At 34.7% G+C, this 22,524-nt stretch overlaps 2 protein-coding genes across 2 annotated transcripts in view; one reads left to right on the top strand and one right to left on the bottom strand.

The window, feature by feature from the left end:
- Positions 1-22,524, bottom strand: part of LOC131670234 (bifunctional heparan sulfate N-deacetylase/N-sulfotransferase) — a 125,793-nt gene that overhangs the window by 35,084 nt on the left and 68,185 nt on the right. The window contains exon 3 of the mRNA XM_058945664.1: positions 20,511-20,708. Coding sequence (XP_058801647.1) covers positions 20,511-20,708 — 198 coding nt within the window. The remainder of the gene's footprint in view (positions 1-20,510; positions 20,709-22,524) is intronic.
- Positions 13,976-18,631, top strand: LOC131670235 (piwi-like protein Siwi). The gene is made up of 9 exons (XM_058945665.1): positions 13,976-14,103; positions 14,708-14,808; positions 14,904-15,112; positions 15,524-15,712; positions 15,782-15,952; positions 16,068-16,347; positions 16,425-16,780; positions 17,114-17,525; positions 17,988-18,631. Exons 2-9 carry the CDS (start codon positions 14,718-14,720, stop codon positions 18,629-18,631), a joined length of 2,352 nt encoding a protein of 783 aa, XP_058801648.1. The 5' UTR covers positions 13,976-14,103; positions 14,708-14,717.

The following is a 22,524-nucleotide window of genomic DNA, read 5'->3' as shown; positions in this document are numbered from 1 at the left end:
ATTCTGTGTCCAAGTAATAAAACGACTCCTGAAACGTTCTAAGATCAACTTTACGTAAGACCACCTAGCACTAAAGTTATTATGTGAATGTAAAAGTAATACATAAATAAATATTAAAATGAATTAAATTAAAACATTTAGAAAAAGAATTTTCAAAGAATTTTTTTAACAAAGTTGAATTTCTTTTCCAGAAAATCGGCAAATATCAATATACCAAGATAGAAAACCTTGACGTAGATAGATATGTGCACGTCAAAACAAGGTGAAAGGCAAAAGGGGTTGGTTGGCCCGAGTCGTGTCTAGCGTATATCTGGGGAAAAGCCAATCCCTGCGCTACGTCTTATTCTAGCAAACCTCGTGAACAACATTTTTTTTCTCTTGGTTTAGTCTTGCTTGAATTTTTAGTTTTCATTGAGGATCAAAAAAAGATTGCCGTATACTCAAGCAGTTTTTGATGAGCCGACTAATCATCAATCACGAAAACGTGATTTGAAGAGAGTATGGTTCTTGACGTACAGTGATTGGTTTGCCCTCGACACTGTAGCACACAAGCTCACGTGACTGTAAAGAGAAGAAGAATGATTGCTACGTTACTCACTTGAAACACAAAAAAAAAAAAAAATAGAAAACGACATGAAAAAAAGTTTTCGGCGGAAAGAGCTACAAACAATATATTCATTCATTTTTATATCGCACGCAAGAGTTGAAAAACAAAAAAAATGTTTTCCATTCCGTCGAAAGGAAACTTTCGAAAAAAGGCGCTCTCTCGAATGGCAAAAAGGTGTATATAGCCACCCATTCAAAGCAAGAGAGTAACAATGGGTCATTGTCCTTGCAAGTCATAGAAAAATCGGCAATAGTGTGTGTATGTGGAAAAATGGAAAACGCGGCATGATTTCTCGTTCTCGCGCGGTCCGTTCTTTTTTTATCGAGAGATGCGCGCGGAGAGGAAAAATAGCCCAAGTGCTTTTCGTGCTCGCATTTTTTTTCTACCTCGCTACCCAGGCGATTTTTACAAATAGCTTGTGGATTTTCGCGAGATGGGATATCGCGCCGCGCAAGTCTCGAGGTGAATACTAATGCCACCTTTCGTAGATCGTTGAGGTGGTTTACGATGGAAACGCGAGCGTAAATAGGAATAACACTTTATTATGTAGATGTAAACTGAACGATAATTAACTTATTCAATTCGAGCGGTTGTACAATTGAAGGATAAACGACAATTGAATATAGAAATAAAAGTGTGAAAATTGATTAATGATTATTGCACAGACACGTCCAGTGACTTCAATGAACTAAATTACCGCCACAGCTAAATGACCGATCGTTATCGAATTAGGCGGACCGGTAATTGGAGTGAAAAGAAAATTCGCCCTGCGGAATCGATTACAAAACAGCGGACTGCAGATAATGGAAAATCCATTAATATTTCCATAGAAGAAAAAAGAGTGCGTTCGTGAAAAAAACGTACGCGTACAATATTGACATGAGAGAAAAGTCCATTAATCTTGATTTTTCGCATCGCCACGAGACTTACATTCATTTACACGCGCAACAGCAGACAAAAAATAGCAAGCGTGGGTAAAGAAAGGGGTAGTAGAGTAGATCATGCATGCCGGCAGCTTCAGTTTGCCATGCGCGCCAGACCCGAAATAAATCGACACCAGTGCTCTGAATGACGAAAGAGGGGGAGAGAGAGAGAGAGGGTGAGACAGAGACAGTATAGGTATGTACGCTCTACTGGCTTCGCTTCCCTCATTTCGTCCAGTTCTCTATTTCTTTTTCCTTTTTTTGGGCTTGCTGTTGCGTAATCCCGACTCCACTCATTCTCTCTCTCTCTCTCTCTCTCTCTCTCTCTCTCTCTCTCTCTCTCTCTCTCGCTGCAAGCTTCAGCTATACGTCAATCGTTAATACTACCTTCCATCCACGGCTTTTGTTGCATATTTTTTATTCGACACCACGCAGCGACACGTTGGCATGTAAACTTATGAATGGTATACGGATTTGAAAGATTTCTTCCACTTTGGGAGTATGATAATGGACATTATTAGCAATGTTCATAAATGATTAGTATTTAAAAATGGTCCAAGCTTGAACTGAAATATCCAAGGTTCCAATTTGATACTAAGCATTTTGCTCGTCAAACACTAATCATCATTAATTACCGGCTGTTGAATTTTTTATGCGTATCACAAAATATTTAATTTGTCACTCATACCATCAATATGATCTCTCCTATTGACAATTTTCATTTACTCGTTTTGAAATTATATATAGAAACCAAGAAGTTGTTTAATTAATTATCCATAAATAATGTAAGCCCTAAGTTCTGTTTCGAATAATGGTTATTTTCTTTAAACTATTTACAATTAAACTTCTCTCATACATTTCTATCCGAAACGTTTGCACTTCCACAAGACACACTGAACCTATAGTCTAAAGCGTCCATCAATTTACAAGTGAAATAAAAAAAATACACCAATTGATGGTTTTGAGTTGGTCAATGGAATTCCCAAATGAACAAATTGATGAAATCCCGCATCCAGCAGCAGTAAAAACAAAGACAGATTCATTGAATGCACATCATCAACTGGTAAATTGAAAGGCACCAATGCGTGGGTACATGAAAAGAGTCGTTTAACGAGAAATATCAGAAAGCACACGCAATTTTCTAACGAAATAGCGAAGAGAAAAATAAAGTTTAGTAAGAAGCTCGTTTGAGTTCAATTTACATGCGGCAGAAGCACAAACTCCTTTTTACAACTCCCACGTCTAGTTTGCTCTGCACTCGGGAGGAACCTCTCCTGTGTGAGGCATTTTTTTAAAAACGGAGTCATAACATCGTCAAGTGATCCTGGCTTATTTTTTTTTTCATATCTATGCCCACATCATAGGCTTCACCTTTGGCTGTATGTTTATTGGAAAAACTGGTTCAACTGTACTTCAGATCTGACGTTGACGTTTTTAGAGACTTTCTATTTTTATTACTGGAACGATGCACGTTATTTCAATTACTTTTATTTTATTGAATTTTGCTTTGAAATTATAATTAATCGTTGCACGTATGACAAGCAATATTGCTTGCATTGAAAATATCGTTAACTAGCCGAGAGAATACGTTGTAGATCAAAGCTTTACACATATATAATGAAAATCCACAAATAGAAAGCGACTTGTCGCGAGTAATTAATCCAGAAACTTCGCATCAGAGGCACTAGCTGAATGCCCTACATAGATGTACAATTCATCAACTCACTTTTTTGCCGAACGGAATTGATAAATGGTTGGTACTGCTTTTAAGCTTAGTTAGTCATGTCGAGAGGCAAACTGTAGTATAGCAGTACGGGCGAACCAATCGGGAGAAAATTATCCGGCAGTGTGGCGCCTGAGGGAGAAGAGCAGTAGCTACCGGAAGTCAGAGGCAATTGGAGCACAGTTGCATAAATAGAAGAGCGATACTCCTGCGCGAGAGAGTTGGGTGCAAATTAATAGGGGCTACGTTGAGATAATTAGGCGAAAACCGCGGGCGGCAATCGCGTCATTGGCTGATCGGCAATTTATCTGAGTCAAAGCTTGATTATCCTGATGAATGTGCCTCGGGGTTCATTTGTTTCTTTTTATTCCACTCGTCGCTATTATCGATTTCCAACGCCGCCGGCGCTGCAGAAATGCGAAAAACCAAGGATGAAATTATTGAATATCTTCGATTGACGGTATACAACTACTTTTCGGCTATATTTTTTAATATTGCTTTTGTTTTTATCGGTTACTTTCTCGCCAACTTTTTTAAGAGAAGATTACGACCGAAGTTGATTTATCAAGATTTGATGGATATTGCAAACTTCAGACTACATATTACTGAGTTTATCGAGGTTACAAAATGTGATCCTATAAAAGTAATTTTCATCCATCTTTTAGACACTCTAAATATTTTTCAATCAAACATTAAAAAGTTTCAACACTTGAACATAATTGGGTCATTTGAGAATCAATTTCTCTTTGTTGCTCTGAATCATGACACAATTGTACAGGCAGCCATTGTGCGCAGAATTATTGTTATGATTAACAGAGTGAACACAATATCATTTTATGCTCAAGTGACAACAAAGTTAAATAGAAATGCCGTTTCATTACATCAATTTTCCACGTCGTTAGCATCATAGTAGGAAGACGTATCACGAAAGAGCAAGTTACTAATGAACACTTGCTCCGAGTTGCGCGAGAAGGCAGAGATAACAAGATGGCACGCACCGATACATCGATGGCACCGTCTGTCGTCGACGACGATATAACGGACGACTTTGTTCATTATCGAAACTGCATGCTTCTTTTATTGGCGACGTTTTTCTTAGCTTCGCGCTGATCAATTTTAAAGAATAAATGCTCAACGTTCTGGACTGATGCCTGTATTGTTGTGTTTTATCGATCGGACGTAACTCATTATCGTTAAAATTTTTCGATCAAGCGGAAATTTTCACGATGCAATCACACGAAAATTACAATTTTAGATCTTTATTTCGATCTGAATGAAAAACGAAACAAAAGAACCCAAGTTCACGCACTAGCTACTTTAGAGAAAACGGTCTTCCCGCAGAGCTGCCGTTACTGCAGCTAGTGGGAGAGAGACTCATAAATATTTAACTGCCGTGTGGCGTAGAGACGAAGCAGAAGGCTATAGAAAAGAGAGAAAAAGAAATATGCCCATGGTGAGTATCGATCTCCGCGCAGTCTCTCACGTAAACTTCTTTGCGGGGAGGAAGAGAGAGAGAGAGAGAGAGAGAGAGAGAGAGAGAGAGAGAGAGAGAGAGAGAGAGAGAGAGAGTGAGACGAGGAGGGGAGGCATGGCTGCATTTATAAATGTAGCCACCTGTGCACTCATTGAGATCACTGGCGCGATTCCAAAGCTGTGCAAGCGCGAGCGTGGAAAATCGAGGCTATCCGTTGCTTTCTCTCTCCCCGTTTCTCTCTTTCGTCTAAAAGGAGCATCGTTTTCGCGTTCTCCCTCTCTTCGTCTGTCTGACTGGCTTATATGCACCGAGCCAAGAATTTTATTTGGTTAGGTACTTCGATTTTTTCCCTATGTTAACTTTTTTATCCGGTGTACGTTAATTTTTACTTATAAAAAATAAAATTTGATGCAACTTTTTTTAACCATAAAAGATAAAATTATTTTTATGTGAAATGTTACGGACCACTATCGAAGGAAACTAACAAAAAAAAACTGAGACAAAGTGTTAGTTGAATAACGTGCGGAAAAGCGACGTGAACGGACCCGCGAAAGCCGTGTCTACGGCCTTTGGAAGGAAATGGTTAGTGGGATAGGGACAATTCGACAGCACGCTCTTATCTTTGGCAATATCTGCGCTCATCATAACCGTGCTGACGAGTCGGACGAGCGGACATGGGACGAAACTTTCGACTCTTCTATTCAAGTCGTTTAACAAGTCCACGGTATATCCGACTAAATCATTGAGCATAATTCCTGCTCCATTATCTGGCGCGAGTATGAAAGTAAAAAAATTAGTTCGCCGGCAAGCAATTTTTCCCAACAATAGTCGAACTAGCACATATCTGTCGTTGATGTAAAGCAACGAAAGTCAATGGTGCATAACTAAAGCGCGTATATCCGCATTATGAATGTCGGCATGGTCAACGAGTGTGTGCGCGTGTCCAACAACGCGAACTGATTCACAAATCAAATGCACGTTTCCGATCATTTGTCGGCTGTCTATGTGCGCAAGAGAAATCCAACTGTGCACTCGATGCCGATCTTCACAGCTGCCGTCGCTGGGCAGTGAACGACAATGATGTTGGGTGCCTGTGCGATGACAATACCCTACGTATGAAATAGCAGTAGCGGAGGATATTGCGCTCCTTCGATCGTCAGTAGTCCGGGCATCGTTTCGGTCGGCCATACTCTGATCTTATCCTTCTCGAGAAGAACGACTTAAGATTCGTGGTTTGTGAGTGGCATACTATTTCTGCTGTAATTTCTTGATGACAATGAATACGCGTGTATCGAAGCAAAAGCCAACTTTCACTTGCGCACACAATTTGACTATATAAGTTTAATTAAGCTCGACGACCAATTTTTCCCTGACTATAACGCAACGCTTCATTATCCACACGGGTTAAATGATTCTGTTGAGTAAATTTTCCACGGCGATAATTAATAATTCAGCCGAGCCTGAAATTCACACGAGAGATTCGTAACCCAAGATAAAAACGTATTATACCTTTTTTGTCTTTTTAATGATGCCGAATACAAACACAATAACAAATTTTCAACCACAAAATTATGTCACAACCATTATGTATTTTCTCGCAGCTGGTATTTTTTTCTGTGCATGAATACATATAACTAGCGGGACGAGAGAGGCTTCGACGACGATGCGAATAAAAAGAGTCGAGTGTGAAAAGAATAAAATGAAAAAGATTTCAAGTAGGGGTGCGCTTACGGGCTTCAGTAAGAGAGTGGCAATGGAAAATATACAAGACTTTATACATAGGAGAGAGAGAGAAAGAGAGAATCAATGAAGCTATGCTGATGGCGTTGGCGTCAAGAGAACAAAGTTTTATTCATTCTATTTTTAAATTGTGAAGCTGATTGCGCCCATGAGTATATTTCGCTTTCAATGTTTCTGATACATTAATATATTGACAAGGCAATATTTGACATGAACTTTGTAAACCAAAAATAATAATACCATGCAATATCTTCAGCTTGTATAGAATTTAAAAATATTTTATAGGAATGATAAATCGACAATGAAAATATATGCGTTTGAAAGCAAAAACAAAAGGTTTTGATAAGTGACCAAAGAGAGAAAGAGAGGAATATTGAAGCAACAATCCAACCGCGAATATTTTGCTAATATTGGCATTCAATTGGGCCGATAGTTATGCCTACAATGGTGGAAATTCATTCCGAAGGTTTATAGAGAATGCAATGTCATACAGCGGTAGTGATGAGAAGCTTTCAAAGTGCGAGCGAGATGTAAATATAGCTTTCAAATGTAAATTTATTCAAGCATTATAATCAATCCATCAAGCCTCGAATGCAAAACAACCAAATTTCAATTTGCACACTCGAAGCCTCCGTCGAGATGTATGCTTAAATATACATCTTAACCTGCGATATTACGACGAAATTAATATTTTTTAATGCCGCAACGTTCGCTTCTCGTTGTAAAGCTCCACGAAACACGCACGTAAACAAAACACGTTGTATAACCGTGCGCGAATGAGATTCCGTAAAGGGGCCTCCTAATAAGATCAGCGCTCAAACAAAACAGCCCCGAGACGATAAACCTCTTCCCAACCCCCCTCCTCCCCGCCAAATCTGATCGTTACAGCCTGTACTACTCGGTGCGGTCATGGCAAAACTGACCGCGCACCGATTATCGATTGTTACGAAATTGCGATAACGCCCTCTACGCGCGTTCTTACATTTTCGTCGATTTACGGCACGATCGCGCGCGTTCGCCAGTATTCCGGAATCTTTTGTTATAGGCATGCAGCTGAGGATTCACGCGTGAGCGGCGTTGTTATGGCTATGTGGCTGCTGCATTACTGATTATTCGCAGGAGAATGCGATTTGAGAATTCGACCATTGTTATGGTATTTTGTAGGGTATGCGTTTACATTTTTAGGGTAATTCATGATATATTGTTGAACGGCCATGCGCCCTACAGAATAGCAGTGAATCCCAGTGCTGAGCATCGCGAACAAAATATAAATAAACTATTCCAAAGTGTTCCATAACTGAAAAAATTCACTCGGTGATATATTTTTATAATATCTTTGTTTCAAGAGGCATCCACTTCGTAGATTTTTTTATTGTAGTGGACTTAAGTAAAATGAATAAAGAAAGGATCTGAGTCAGAAATTCATCAAAGTTCAAGATTGAACGGTAATATATATGTACGTATTCCGATGTATTTCATATGGGCTACTAATATTCCGTTATTCCCTACAGCTTAGAAATACAAAAAACAAACTTTTCACTTTGCCTTAAAACCATCCTCACTCTAATTAACCTTGAACAACAGCCTAGCGTACTTGGGGTCGGCAGGTTGCACGTCGTCGCGGCCTAAAAGCCCGCCACCGCCAATCTCTATTCCCCGCCCAAAGCTGCTGCTCGCTTGCTTGCTTTTGGTCTGCAGTATGCTCCTCGATATACTATTTGATCGGGGTCAGGCACTTTCACCCGGCCACCCCCAAACTTCCTTTATGCACACACACGCGCTTCTGTTTTTTGTGTACCGAGAGAGTATTCCAAGCAGTTAAGCATCCAAGCCAATTTGTGTGCTGCCGTTCCTGCGCGAGTGCAAAATGTGCCGTAGTTTGCATGTTTACGGTAGGTAAGCGAGTTTGCCTGGAATTTTCTATTGGACGGGCCGGCCGAGCTGCTGCTGCTGCTGTTGCTGTCGATCAATTTTTAATTAGCATGCTCTCACTTCCAACCCGTCGACGTATACATCGGAAATCTTTATGTCTTTAATTAGGCCACTCAAAAAGGAAAATTTGGTGCAAAAATTAAGAGACGGATGAAAGCTATCCAGTGGTCCTTAGGACCATGTAAATAGATACATTGTATAAAATGTTGGCAAAAACGTACTTAACTACGAGAGCCAAGGTATTCAAGCGATAATCAAGTGTGAGATAAAAATTGTAGAAAATTGAAAAAGCTACCATTCGAGCTGTTTCATGATTACTTCAGTTCGTTAGTTATTGGAAAAGTACCAATTATCTTCGCAAATAGCCATTTCTAGCATATAAAATATTTACTCCAAAAAGATCTTCTTTTTTTAATTATTATTCCTATTTAAAGGGAGCTCTTGTGATTCTAAAAAGAATGATGCTTTAAACAAAAGAATCTAATAATTATTTGCTTAGATATTCTTATTAATTTTCTTTAACGTTACTGTAATTTTTTTTAGACCTAACAATACTGGGTTTCAAAAAAGCTCAACGTTTTCGTTAAAACATCAATTTTAATATTTTATTATGGGCGAGTAAAAAATCAATTTTTAATCCTTTATTTTTCGTTTAAAAAAAAAACGCTTCTTTCGTTATAAAATAGAACTAAGACTTCCTTATACATAGCATGAACATCTAATTAAATAATTTAAAAAAATTAATATCCGATCAATAGGAACTGGTTTAAGTTTTTCTTGTTTTAATGGCAGTTATTATAGGTAAATAATTAAAAAGTTAAAATTTTTAATACTTTGTTAGGTTGCAAAAAAAAATCAGTTTTTTTATTAATAACGAAGCTTAAAGTGAAGGAAAAACCACATGTATACGTAAGTATTATGATTAGCAAGACAATTGACAAATAAGAAACCTTCATCGTAAAATAATATTAACAAAGTTATATTAAATATTTTAATGAGTAAAGATGAAGACTAGTCAAATAATTATAGAGAATAATAAATTACGATTATTCATTTATAATAAGTAAATAAATAATAAAATAAAACCATGATATACGAGTCATCATATGTTTATTAAGATGACATTTCGGACATTGAACCATCACTTTTTTCAGATTGATTCATTTTCAAGAATAATATATCAACACAGATAGGTTTCATCCATCCGTTCATTTTTGCATAAAACAGCTACTTTTGTCCATCTCGAGTGGTTTATAATGGACTCTTTAAACCAGTTTCGATCCAGTGTAAGGTATTTAATACATCGATTGTTCGGTTATTCAAAAGAGCTGATTAATAATTCGATTTGTTACAATAATACAAGGCGTGACGTTAAATTGGAACGAAGGTAATTTTCAAGCTTTCCGACTGACCTAATAACTTTCCGATTTTATATGTTGTACGTGAGATCCCTCCCGGTTCTACGCGTTGTCAAGTATTTAAGCGTGATATTTCGTGTGTTGGATTCTCTTCAGGGCGAATGTTTCGGACGTTAGTTTCGCCTTCTTCGTTGCTGCTGCTGCCACTTCATAATCTCTCCCACGCGGACAGTTTAATACCCAAGGCGAGAGATACGCGTCTTCTGTCGACTATTGTGAAGTTAACGTCGCGTGGCCATAGCTGGACACAAAGCTTCACTTGTTCAGGTAGACGTGCTTTGTTTACGCTGCTGCTGCAACGATCTTAGAGGCTTGTTGCATTGGGAAGTGAATGGCCTTATACATTTTTAGAAGCAAAATAGAACGATCTTTTAAGCCGGTGAATCGGTTTCTATGAGAAGACTTTTTTGTCTGGAGCTTAGTAACTACATATTAGATTAAATATTGAATATCTATTGAATTTAATAAAACGAAGAAAGTGCACCACTTATGGTCAAGTTATTCATTATTTACGTATAAATGATAGTAGACAGATTATTTGCCGTGAAAATGTTATGCGCTCTACCTATCGACACTATGTGATACCTGTCGTATTGTATTTAAAAACACAAACAAGAAATCACTTGGCACATAATGTTCACACAATTTCCTCAATGCCGAATCGCAATATTGAAAATCAATTGAAAAGTCGTCGAGAGATGTAAGTAAAAATTAAAAAATAAAACAAGTCGAAAATTTAGCATCGAGTTGGCAAACTGAAATCTCTATAAATATTACAACAGTTTGCAGACGACAAAGCTTTTGTACTTAGTTATATATGTCTCTCTTTGTCGGCGCGAAGGAGCTTTTGAAGCACTTTAACAACCTTGCTACTACTGCTTCTGTTAAAAGCTATCAAATATTAATATTCTAATAGACAAGCCTTTTTCAAAGCTTACAAAGTAGTTTTCGATAACAAAGCAGTACGATTGTCACCGTCGCACAACAAATCAGATCAATAAATTAAGTGGAGAATAAGATCGTAAGTACACGAATCATCCGCAGAAACGAACAAGAAAAGTGGCATTTAGGTTTCCCAAGTGAAAAATATGAAGAGAGAAAGCTTGTCACCGTCAAAGAGGAACAAAAACGGCTTTAACGAGATCAGAGGTAGGGGTAGGACATAGCTTATACACGCGAGCGCTTGGCTTAAGGTTTACGGCCGATATAAAGCGGACGGATCGAATTGCTCGTATTCCGCCGAGGAATTACCGAGTAGTCACTGTAAAATTGCGCTCTCTCTCTTTCTCTTTTCTTTCATTGGATTACCAGAGTTTCGCACACACACGCATTGCCGACAGTTACTCCATGTGCGATAAAGCTACTGTTTCAATTTTACTGAGCTCTTCAATTCGACATTGATCCGTGCAAAGATGATTGATTTTTTTTAGCGGAATGGTTTATAATGGGCGTTTTGTGCGGAAGATTGACGAGGTTCCTTTGGTTTGCCATGTAATATGTTATTACAAGAAGATTTTTTTTTGACCTTTAGATTATCAATGTGTAAAAATTGTTATCGTTCTATTGATCTCACTATTGAAAATGTATTTTATATAACTTTCTCTCTGATATAAGTCAAATAAGCAAAAGGCAAAAGAAATTTTATACAAAAGTAAAAAATGCGTATTACATTTGAAAGTGTAAAACGATATCGAGGGTGGGAAAAAGGAGCCGCGAGTATACGCTAAAAATTTGAAATGGAAATAGTCCCAGTAATCCTCAACTGAATTCCAGATGCCCTCCGTGGCAGGACCCTCCCTCCCTCTTTAAAAAAAAAAAGATAGAAGCCATTCAGGCCAATTCAATTAAAGTAGCTTTATCACTCACGTTTGCGCACATGTACAGCTGATTGATTTTAATTACTATTGCATTTTTATAAAAAATTTTTTCCTCGGCGTAAACTTTGATGAGCCAGTCTGATACAAAGAAAGCCAGCTAAAATAAGTTGACTAAATTTTGAATATACACACGGATGGACGATGAAATATACAAGTTGGAAGAAAAATGAACGACGAATTTTAATGAGATATAAATCTGTGATAACTTTCGAGTTGAGAATATTTCAACTATAACCCGTTTCACGTAACTTTGATAATTAGTGTAAAAGCTTTCGCATGTGGCGAATCACCATTTACTGCGCGCATAGAAACTTGCCATGTTTAATTGAGCTAATGAAATGTGTGATACTCGACGTATTGAAAGACATTTATTTCATTAAAATTTAATAGAACTGTTACTTTAATGAAATCGTCATGTAGTCTTGTACTATGAAATTTACATTTTATTTCAATTTGTAACACTTTAGTAACGCGTATTTTTAAAAATTTTCAGATGAAGGTACAAAAAACATATATTATAAAATAATCTAATCATCTCAAAACAAGACCTTAATAAGTTTGAAAAAGCGTGTCGATAAGAAGAAGGACTAAGTTGAATTATGTTGAAAATTAAGGAAATCCCGAGAGAGCGGCGATGCAAGAAAATTGTTTAATATTCCAAGCTGCGGGTGGACGACAAGGATATCGTATGCTGCTAGCCCATTTTTCACGAGACTCGTCTTTTCCGATACATCGAATATTCTAGAAATATTTCCAAGTCAAATGTCCGGGATTTACGGTGTCGCGCTGGGAGAGTGAAAAAGGTGGAGTGTGCTAGTAGAGCTGCAATTACTTATGGCTTCTTTTTTGCAATAATTAATCTTTTGTCTTTTCCTACGAGAAGATCCTAGCATAAAAAAGAGTTTTTATGATCGATCAGTTGATATTTGAGATATTGAAATTTGATTTGAGAATTTGAAATCATTCGGTGACTCATTGTTTTTATTGAGTATTGAAAACATTTGATGAAGCTGTCGCCGACTTTAATTTATATTATTTACAAGAAATCTGTAGAATTTAAGTTCGTTAAAATTAATAATTTATTTTTAACAAATAATAAAACATAAGAAATGCTCATATCTAATTGTTACGAACGAAGAATTACTATTCGTTAGTTGAAAGAAAAAACTTATTCTTATCATGATGGATGATATAAGATCTTAATTATCTACAACATTGAAATTATATATCGTATTTTAATGGAACAAAGTATAACAATTATCTAATCAAACAATTTCTTTTACAAAGAATATAATGAAAATACTAATGTCTACCAATTTTATTGAATGGCAATGTAAGAAAATAAATGATAAATTTGAGCAAATCAGGAGTCATTTATGTAATTAATTGTTATTGAATTCTTCAACATTAAATACTTTTTCGTCGTTATTCCTCTGATATTATAAGTTGATTGTCAAATAATCAACGTATTCAAGAAGTTGATACATTTCAAAAAAGTCAATAACAAAATACATGGAATAAACGAAGTCTAACATTACAACTTTATATTTCATTTTATAAATTAAAAAACCTAAGATTTTGAGTGAGCAGTATTTCGAGTTCCGTTTGGGATATATGAGAGTGTGTGCGCGTGGGATAGTGATGTAGATCAAATTATTAACATAGATGCGTTGACGCAGTTTGAGAGAGAGAAAGCGCTTGTTTATATTATTGTTTACATTATAGTATGACAATATATAAGGCCTGTGTAAAAACTTACATTTGCAAAAACTATTAATTAGCTCTCCTTGATAAGTCGTAGAATTTTGTTTTATAATACTATCTCAAAGGTACAGCGATGACGGATATTTAAAATGCATTATGAGAGTATCCTCTCCGTAGTTTGTTGTTTCTAAGTGGTCTTACTCGAACTTGATTAAGAACATCTACATTGCACAGTAGCAATTTCTGTGGCTAATCCTTTTGAACGTCTCAAACAAATTTGCGAATTGCCCCCTCTGTCTCTATGAAACTTCCGCTCTTCCACAAATGTATTTACTTATAGTTTGCAGTACCGAAATACCAGAACTAAACTGCATTTACAGACGAGGTGCAACGTGTTTGTACCAGTATAATCGCAGAATCGAGTGGGGGAGGTGAATTTGAAGAGCGGCAGCGACACCAGCCGCTCTCTTTCTCTTTCAACCGTAAACCATAGATATCATAGTCGTGGTTAGTTGTCACGTCGTCCATTCATTGGTAATAGTCTATTGAGTGCACTTGGAGGAAGAGGTTACGGAGTATATAATCACAGGTGCTCTCAGATACGTAGTTTTACTTTCTGTGCTGGTGTAGCAATTAGTGTCGTATCCTTTGTGATCCAATATTTATAGACGCTGTAACGCTACATTAGCATTCTTAGAGACGCAAGTAAGCTATTTACGTATTATTTTATTTCGTAGATTTTTTTTCTTTAGTTCAACAATTCTAATTTGCTTCATATCTCTTAAAAACCGTTTCTTTCAAGACGTAGAAATTAATATTTTTAGAAACATATGGTTGTTATGTTTAATCTTCGTGTTATCCATCAAAGATTTGTCTGATTTCTCGGTAATAAATTTGATGTTGAATGCATGTTCTGAGTCAACAAGGTTCTTTCTTTGAAAATCTTGGCCTTCAAAATATTCTATCGAAGTTTAAATAAATATTTACATATTTGGTCATTTGTAAATATAATTTTGTTTTTCTTCAAGTTGCCTTACGTTTAACGACATCTTTATTATTCGCTTTGAAGTTTACATTGTAGAGTTCGACTGTTTACCGATTTTCGTTTTGTACGAATTTTTTCAATGGTTATACAAAAATTTCGAAAATACCTGAATTAAATTGTTTTATAGATAATCTTTATATCAAATAGTATATTTTCAATTTTTTTTCAAAATACCAGCTTTCGATTGTCTTTTCAAACGATTTATTTATAATTGATTGTCATCTGCGAATAATATACTTTTATTGAGCAATTTTTTTCTTCTAGGAAAGAGATTATGGCTGCTGCTAAACCGTCACATAGGTCTAGTAAACCACCGCCTATTAATGAAATTCAAACACGTCCCCAAACTTTAAATAGCAAGAAAGGTAAGATATTTATGACACGTATTTCTATATTGTGGCTACAAGTTGAAAACAATAAACCTTGACAATAATTTGCATAATATAACAAAATATTTCAGGCACTGTCGGTGAACGAGTACAACTTCAGGCCAATTATTTCAAGCTCAGTAGCCAACCTGATTGGTGTATCTACCAATACAGAGTAGACATTGCACCTGAACTAGAGCGAACTAGTGATCGCAAAGCTTTATTGAAGACACATAAATCTGCTTTAGGTGGATATATTTTTGATGGAACTGTTTTGTATACTAGCAACCCACTTCCGCAGGTATACCATTACACGTATAAAAGTCGATTATTATTTCAATCTATCGTGTTTTCTTCTAATTTCAAATTTTTTATATTGAGTTTCAGACTATTTCTGAAAAACTTTTTTTAATTATTGTTTTGTTCATCACAAATATCGATTCAATAAAAATGTTTATTAAGATTTCATAATTTACCTATATCAACAAGAGACTTGACGAATGGCATATTCCCATGTATAACGGTGACATTGACATATGTACATTGTTATATATATAGCTAATTTTTCTTTGGAGTGTGCTTTTCATACTTACTGAAAAATATCTATACGTATCCATTTTTGATAGCTTATCTAATTACGTATACATGGAAATTACATTAAACTGTAAAATATCATTTTTATAGTCAAATCACGTCTGTTCTATCATTTCAGCCACTGGAGTTGAATTCAATAAGACCCCAAGATAAAGCTGCTATAAATATTCAAATTCGCTTTGTTGGAGATTTGGTCAAAGGTGATTATCATTATTCCCAGATTTCTAGTATGCTAGTTAGAAAAACTTTGGATGAGAACTTAAAATTACAGTTGGTTGGCAGGAATTACTTTGATGCTAAGAATAAAGTAAGTAAACACAAATAGATTGCTGGTTGATAATTAATCAAAATGTTATAATGAATGTGTGTTTAACAGGTACAACTTCCAGAATTTAAGGTGGAGCTTTGGCCTGGATATATAACATCTATAAGACAACACGAACAGAGTGTCTTATTGTGTGCTGAAATTTCTCACAAAGTAATGCGCACTCAAACACTTTTGGATATCTTGAAAGATCATTACCAGGAGGATAAAACAAACTATCAGGTGAATAAATTGTTTTGATAATACCTGTAGTAATGATAAAATTGAAGAGTATAATTAAAAACAATTTCATATCAATAATTCAGTCATTCTTATTGATGAATACACATCTTTGCAGAAAAAATTTAAAAATGAAGTATTAGGATGCGTTATACTTACGGTTTATAATAACCGTACTTACAAAGTGGATGATGTCGATTTTGAGACAAATCCATCACGATGTTTTAAACGCAAAGATGGTAGTGAGATTTCATATGCTGCTTATTACACTGAAAAGTATCAAATTCAGATAAAGGATATGAACCAACCTCTTTTAGTGTCAAAGTCTAAAATGCGTGATAGAAGAGCTGGCAAAGACGAAATAGTATTTTTGATACCTGAATTGTGCCGAATCACCGGTATTTTAGATGATTGCTTTTGTACATAATTGTGTTACCGATAGAAATAAATATCATAATCAAATTACGGTTTTTAGGTTTGACGGACAATATGATCAGACAACAGCGTCTGACAAAAGCACTATCACAGTACACTAAACTTGGTCCGTCTGCTAGAATAAATAAATTAATGGAATTCAACCGTCGTTTACAAACTAAACCTGAAGTTATCCAAGACTTTAAAGAATGGAATTTTAATATAGACAAAACACTTGTACAGTTCCAAGGACGTCTTTTGCCACGAGAGAGAGTTCAATTTTCCAATAAAGCCGTATTAACAGATAAAAATTGGAATAACGCTCTTAGCAATGATCGACACTTCAGGACTGGAAAGCTGGACGATTGGTTAGCGATTGTTCCACAGAAGTTTGATAATAGCTTCAGAAAGAAGGAGGTTCTGTATTGGCTCGATTTAAATAAAATATATATTCGCATATATCTTTGAAATGGTTTAATTGATTTTAATGGGGGTTGGATCATTTGAAAGGGTATACTACGGAAATAGTTCTTTTGTATTATTGATTTAAACAAAGCATATATTTAAAAATAATTTTAAAAATGAATTTGAACTTTGCTTCTTCTTTAACCATCTTGTATAAGCCGTTACGTGCGTAACATTAATAATAGCTACTAATTCATAATAATAATCACTTGTTACGGAAAATTGACGTAATTGAAGTAATTACTCAAAAAATTACTAATGGTATTTCTTAACATTTATTTACAGGGTTTCCTTGCTGTCGTTCTTCAAGCTGCAACTCAAGTTGGTATTCGTATGGCCATGCCAAAAATAATAATTATTCCAAATGATAGAAATGAGACATACCAAAATGAAATATTAAAATTGACAAGCAAAGCAAAACCTCAACTTATTCTTTGCGTAGTCCCAAATAACCAAGCATTGAGATACTCCATGATTAAAAAGATATTGTGCATTGACAGACCAATACCAAGTCAAATAGTTCTTGCTAAAACGTTAACTGTACAGAATCTACGTTCAATTGGATGTAGGATCGCTACGCAATTAAATTGTAAGGTAGGTGGAATACCGTGGACGATTCGTCTTTGGGATTTGATACCGGGACTGATGGTTGTTGGATATGACGTCTGTCATGATAAAAGAGCACACGCATCTTTTGGTAAGTAAGACAATCTATATAATATTTTTTCAGCGTACGTGACAATATTCGACATTTTCCGTGTATAGGACATTCAATTGGTAAATTGGTGCGGTATTCGTGAGGAATTTCTCCGCTAAAATGGCGGTCAATGCAGCCGGCGATCAAGCATCGTCGGCTGTATTTTGGCTTACCAGGCGAGGCGTAAGATTGCAGATAGAACAGTAGAGTAACGGCGTCGTACGATACCATATTTACTAATTGATTGTCAGCTGTTAAAAAAACCAAATACGGCTAAGCCAAGGCTGAACAATTTTTTAAACTTTATAGCCGATATATTTTAATTTCAATTAAATAATGAAAATTTCTAGTATAGTTAAAATTTTTTTATTATTATTAATTCGATAGATCGATTATAATTAGTTGTATATGAGCCGTAATTTCAAGTGTACATTATTTTCAACTAATAACTTTTGTTTGCAGGTGCTATGGTTGCTTCTGTGGACGAACACTTTGGCAATTATTTTTCTACAGTCAGCCAACACAATTCGGGTGAAGAACTTTCCAACGACTTGTCTATACAACTTGTGCAAGCATTTCGCGAATTTGCCAGAAGAAATGGTAATAAACTACCATCTAAGATAATTATCTACCGTGATGGTGTTGGAGAAGGTCAGATACCATTTGTCTATGACCATGAAGTAAAGGCAATTAAAAATAAGCTAGCTAGCATTTATAAAAATGGTAGATATGAGCTTGCTTTTATTATTGTTACTAAGCGTATTCATACTAGATTCTTTTCAAACAATGGAAATCCAAAATCTGGTACCATAGTAGATGACGTAATCACGGATCCGTTAAAATATGATTTTTTCATTATATCACAAAATGTCGTAGAAGGAACTGTTACTCCAACAGCGTACAATGTAATTGAAGATAGTTCCAGACTTTCCCCAGATAAGATTCAAATGATGACTTATAAATTGTGTCATATGTACTTTCACTTAAGTGACCCTATAAGAGTACCAGCTCCTTGTCAATACGCACATAGGTTAGCATTTTTTGCTTCTCAAACTTTGCGGCAATCTGCCCACGCAGACCTAAAAAATACTTTATACTTCATGTAAAAAAATGATTCACGATTAATTTTATTTTTTAATCTAAATCGCTGTACCTTTTATCAATAAGTCTTTGAATGTAAGTTTATTTAACATGATTAGCTTTATTCTGAAATTTTCCTCATAGCAAACGATTTTATTTAACAAAATGTGATTCTTTTTTATATTTCTATTTCTTACTTATAAAAAGGGCTTTTTTATTTTATGGAAAAAATATTCAGTGATTTAATTTTTTAATATAGCTTCAAAATTTATCTTGGACATTTTAAACGATCAAATCAAGGAAATGTTGCCGTACAAGTCATTATTTTTACTCAGTTTAAATACAAATTTAACTTTAACTTGTTAAATGTTCATTCGTATAGTACACAGATCCTGCGTATAAAAAGTAATTGTTTTTATTCTTTGTCATTTTATTTTTTTCAAATGTTTTTAAACTTATTATCATTATTTTATTTTAAAGAAGATCGTGTGAGATTTGTCAATTTTGTGTTTTCAGCGTTTGAAGAATGTAAACCTTTTAATTTATATTAACTCTTCACTGAAAATTATTTCATTGGTTTATTAAGGCATTTTGATCTTAATCTTTAGTGGTGTAATTTAACATGTGTAATATAAATATAAATTAAAATCAATAAAAAATTCATTGAATAACTTTTTTGATGTTTATATCCTATTATCAATGAAATTTTTAATTAATAAAAAGGGTTTAATCTTTACAAATTATGAAATATCAAGATCTAAAAATATTATCAAGGTTTTGTTAACATTTGCAACTGTTTTATATGTTTTGTATACTTGAAACAAGAAAAGCTTTTAAACAATATTTTTTGGTAGCAAAGAAATTTGTCTAATGAAAAATTCAAATTAAAATACACTAATTTTTCATTCTTTTTAACAATGTTCATAAATATAAAAATTACAACAATTCGTAATCCTAGTTGATATCACCACTGTACTTTCGTGTAAATAACAAACTTAATTTATTATAATTTAAAAAAAAATAGACAAACTCAACACTTTGAAAACCTCATCCACACAGAAACGTTAACGGTAAAATAACTACGATGCTTTATAATGTGAACGTGTAAGTAAAGTACATTTTATTCCGCTTCAAAATCAATATGGTTAAAAATTTGATTTGCATAAGCTTTTCATTCATTGTAATAGATACATAATCCTCGGATAAAAATTTGGAAAAATTGTGAGTTACAGATTAATGAATGAGCGATTCACACTTTTCATTTTCTACATTTTAGGCTAAATTATACAAATTTCTCTATCGCGGACTAACCACACTTTACAAATTAACTTCATATCGAATGATAATTGTGATCTAAAATAAGTTTTGATATCGTGATTTCATAATTATCGTAAAAAAATATTTTTGACATAGAAGATATATTATAAATAGTCATTAAGGATTGTCATAAAGGACAAAAATGACGTTTGTTAAGGATAAATTGATGGACTTCATGAAAGTTAGATTTAATTGTAAGTATTATTAAATATGACAATAAGAAATTCAATGCAAGATGAGATATCAATTTCCAAAGTAAAGAAGTATAATTAACATTGATATCTCGAGATTTGAAGATAAAACTGTCGACAGCTCTAAAGAAAATTTCTGACAAACAGAAAATTCTTTCAACGCATAAAAACGTCGCCTAATCGTAAAACTTCATCAAATATTGAAGCAGTCTATCCAATAATGTTGATCAATAGCGCGTCTGACAACATGTAGACTTGATCTACTTATAGTATACCAATGAAATTTCCTACAACTCATTGTTTGCTAGAAATACGTGAAATGTTCAAATTAAACAAGGGAGCAGCAATGCAGGATCTTCCGAAGCAATATAATTAATGCAGAAGCTCTAATACTCACTTGATCCGGTTGTAGACGAGTAGCTCAGCGATTTCGCGGCCAAGCCTGGAGTACAAAGTCTCGACGAAGACCAGGACTTTAGGGTCGATCCTTAGTCGCGCTTCACTACGGTGGTCCGGTGCCTTTGGGAGTCGCGTTGCTCCCTTGAGCGTCGAACAACGTATCGCTGGCTCTGGTCTCGTGTCTCGATGGATCAAACTGAAAGATCACGCGTGAAAGTTATTTTTTATCTATCTTATAATTAACTAATTTATAAAAAATATGTGGAAGTGAGTGCAATACGAGACAGAGTTTTTAATAACTTCTGCTTATTATCAAAGAATGTATGAATAGCGGTAAGACCGTGAAAATTTACGTCACTTAATCTTTTTACGAGGCTTTTCGTCGGTTACTATGTTATCTGGTTCATTGAGCTAGTTAACCAACTCACGCAACTGCGCTCAAATTGTACATGTGCTCTTTGTGCGTAATTTTTGGTTTTCTTCATTTCATGTAAAATAGCGCTGTTTTAGCGTTGAAATTAATCGTACAAATATATATATAAGTATTTTACTTTTGGGAGTAGTTGACGATCGTTTTTTACGTTCTGTTTACCGAAATAATTAGTATGGGACAATATATATTGAATGAATTTATTAGTGCAAAACGAAAGAAAACTATAGTTATATTAGTTAATTTAATTAGTACAATATTTTTTTATTTCGATTCATATACTGCTATTTATTCGGACTGTTATTGACTTTAATACTGTATCAATAGCATAAATGTATAATTAATGTACATTCTTTAAGCGTGCAATCATTTTAGAGTATTTGCTACTTAATGACAATGCCCTCCAATTAGTAATTCATAATTATATGTACACGGAGAATGAGTTCGCCAGACAAATTATGGTGACAGAAGGGTAATGCACGGACATGGCAACCGGTGCAGTTAATTTTTACGACGAAATTTACGTAAATTTTACGATGACGAATTCATAATTTTTATAACATTGCAAATTTATAAAGAAAATTCGTAAAAATTCTGAAGATTCGATGTAATTTTTATACGTCATCATCTTAAATTTTTCGGCGACAGTCGCGCCCATTCTACTTTCACTTTCCACTACCGGGAGTCACGTGATCAAACACTACAGCTAAACTTAGTCTGTGATTTTGTCTCGTCGGCAGCTCAATTTGTAGTTTTGTTCTACTTTTTCAAATTTTTGTATAATAGTGGTTGTAATTTATTAATCAAAATTGGTTAAAATATGATCAATAAACCAATTTTTCATGCTTGTAATATTTATAAAAAATATTATTTGTTCAAACTTACAATTATACGTCATAGATGAGTATTGGAAAACGATTATTGTAACATTTTTATAAAGAAGTTCACAAAGTAATTACAAAAATAGCGCTTTTTTCAGCGGTTGATGAATTTAATAACCATGATCTTTGTTTTCGACCAAGCTTTTTTAATTCTTAAAAGGAATAAAACTTCAGACAGTTTTCGTTTTATTTTTAAGCGTTTATTAGAGCAAAAGTCACAAGCGACCGCTCTCGACGCGAAAAAAAAAAGCCAATAGCAAAAAAAAGGGCGAGCGCAAGCTCGTGTGTCGTTTGTCCAGAAAAAAAAAAAAAAAAAAAAAAAAGGTAACAATTTCATCGCTATGACTACAAAAACAATTCATCACTATGACTAAAGAACAATTGCTCGCTCTTCGAAAAATCAAAACTTATATTAGCCTGTCGGTAAATCGCAAACTTCTTTATCCTATCGGTAACATCCTCCTCACCTACAAAATTTTATATTTTGTATTCTTAAACTTTAATAGTAAACATCAATCATAAATAAAACAAATTATATAATTTACAATTGCGTCTTATTTCATATCTATTACTCTTACCAACTCTCAAGAAAATTAAACCCGAATTTGTCCAGCCAACCGTCCGTAGACAAGCCTCTGCGCTTAACTACCCCGTAGCTTTGCCTTTTACTGAATCAAAATTCATTGGCAAAGATTCTGCGC

This window comes from Phymastichus coffea, unplaced genomic scaffold (assembly GCF_024137745.1).
Source record: "Phymastichus coffea isolate CEN01 unplaced genomic scaffold, Cenicafe_Pcof_1.1 PCOF00105, whole genome shotgun sequence".
NCBI lineage: Eukaryota > Metazoa > Arthropoda > Insecta > Hymenoptera > Eulophidae > Phymastichus > Phymastichus coffea.
Note: the sequence above shows the minus strand (reverse complement) of the source record. Positions and strands in the feature narration are given on the sequence as shown.

Bases quoted from the DNA above. Each gene is read 5' to 3' on its own strand.
- LOC131670235 (XM_058945665.1), top strand. From the start codon at position 14,718: ATGGCTGCTGCTAAACCGTCACATAGGTCTAGTAAACCACCGCCTATT. The intron at 15,113-15,523 runs GTATACCATTAC...CTATCATTTCAG, and splicing joins CTAGCAACCCACTTCCGCAG to CCACTGGAGTTGAATTCAAT. The intron at 15,713-15,781 runs GTAAGTAAACAC...TGTGTTTAACAG, and splicing joins ACTTTGATGCTAAGAATAAA to GTACAACTTCCAGAATTTAA.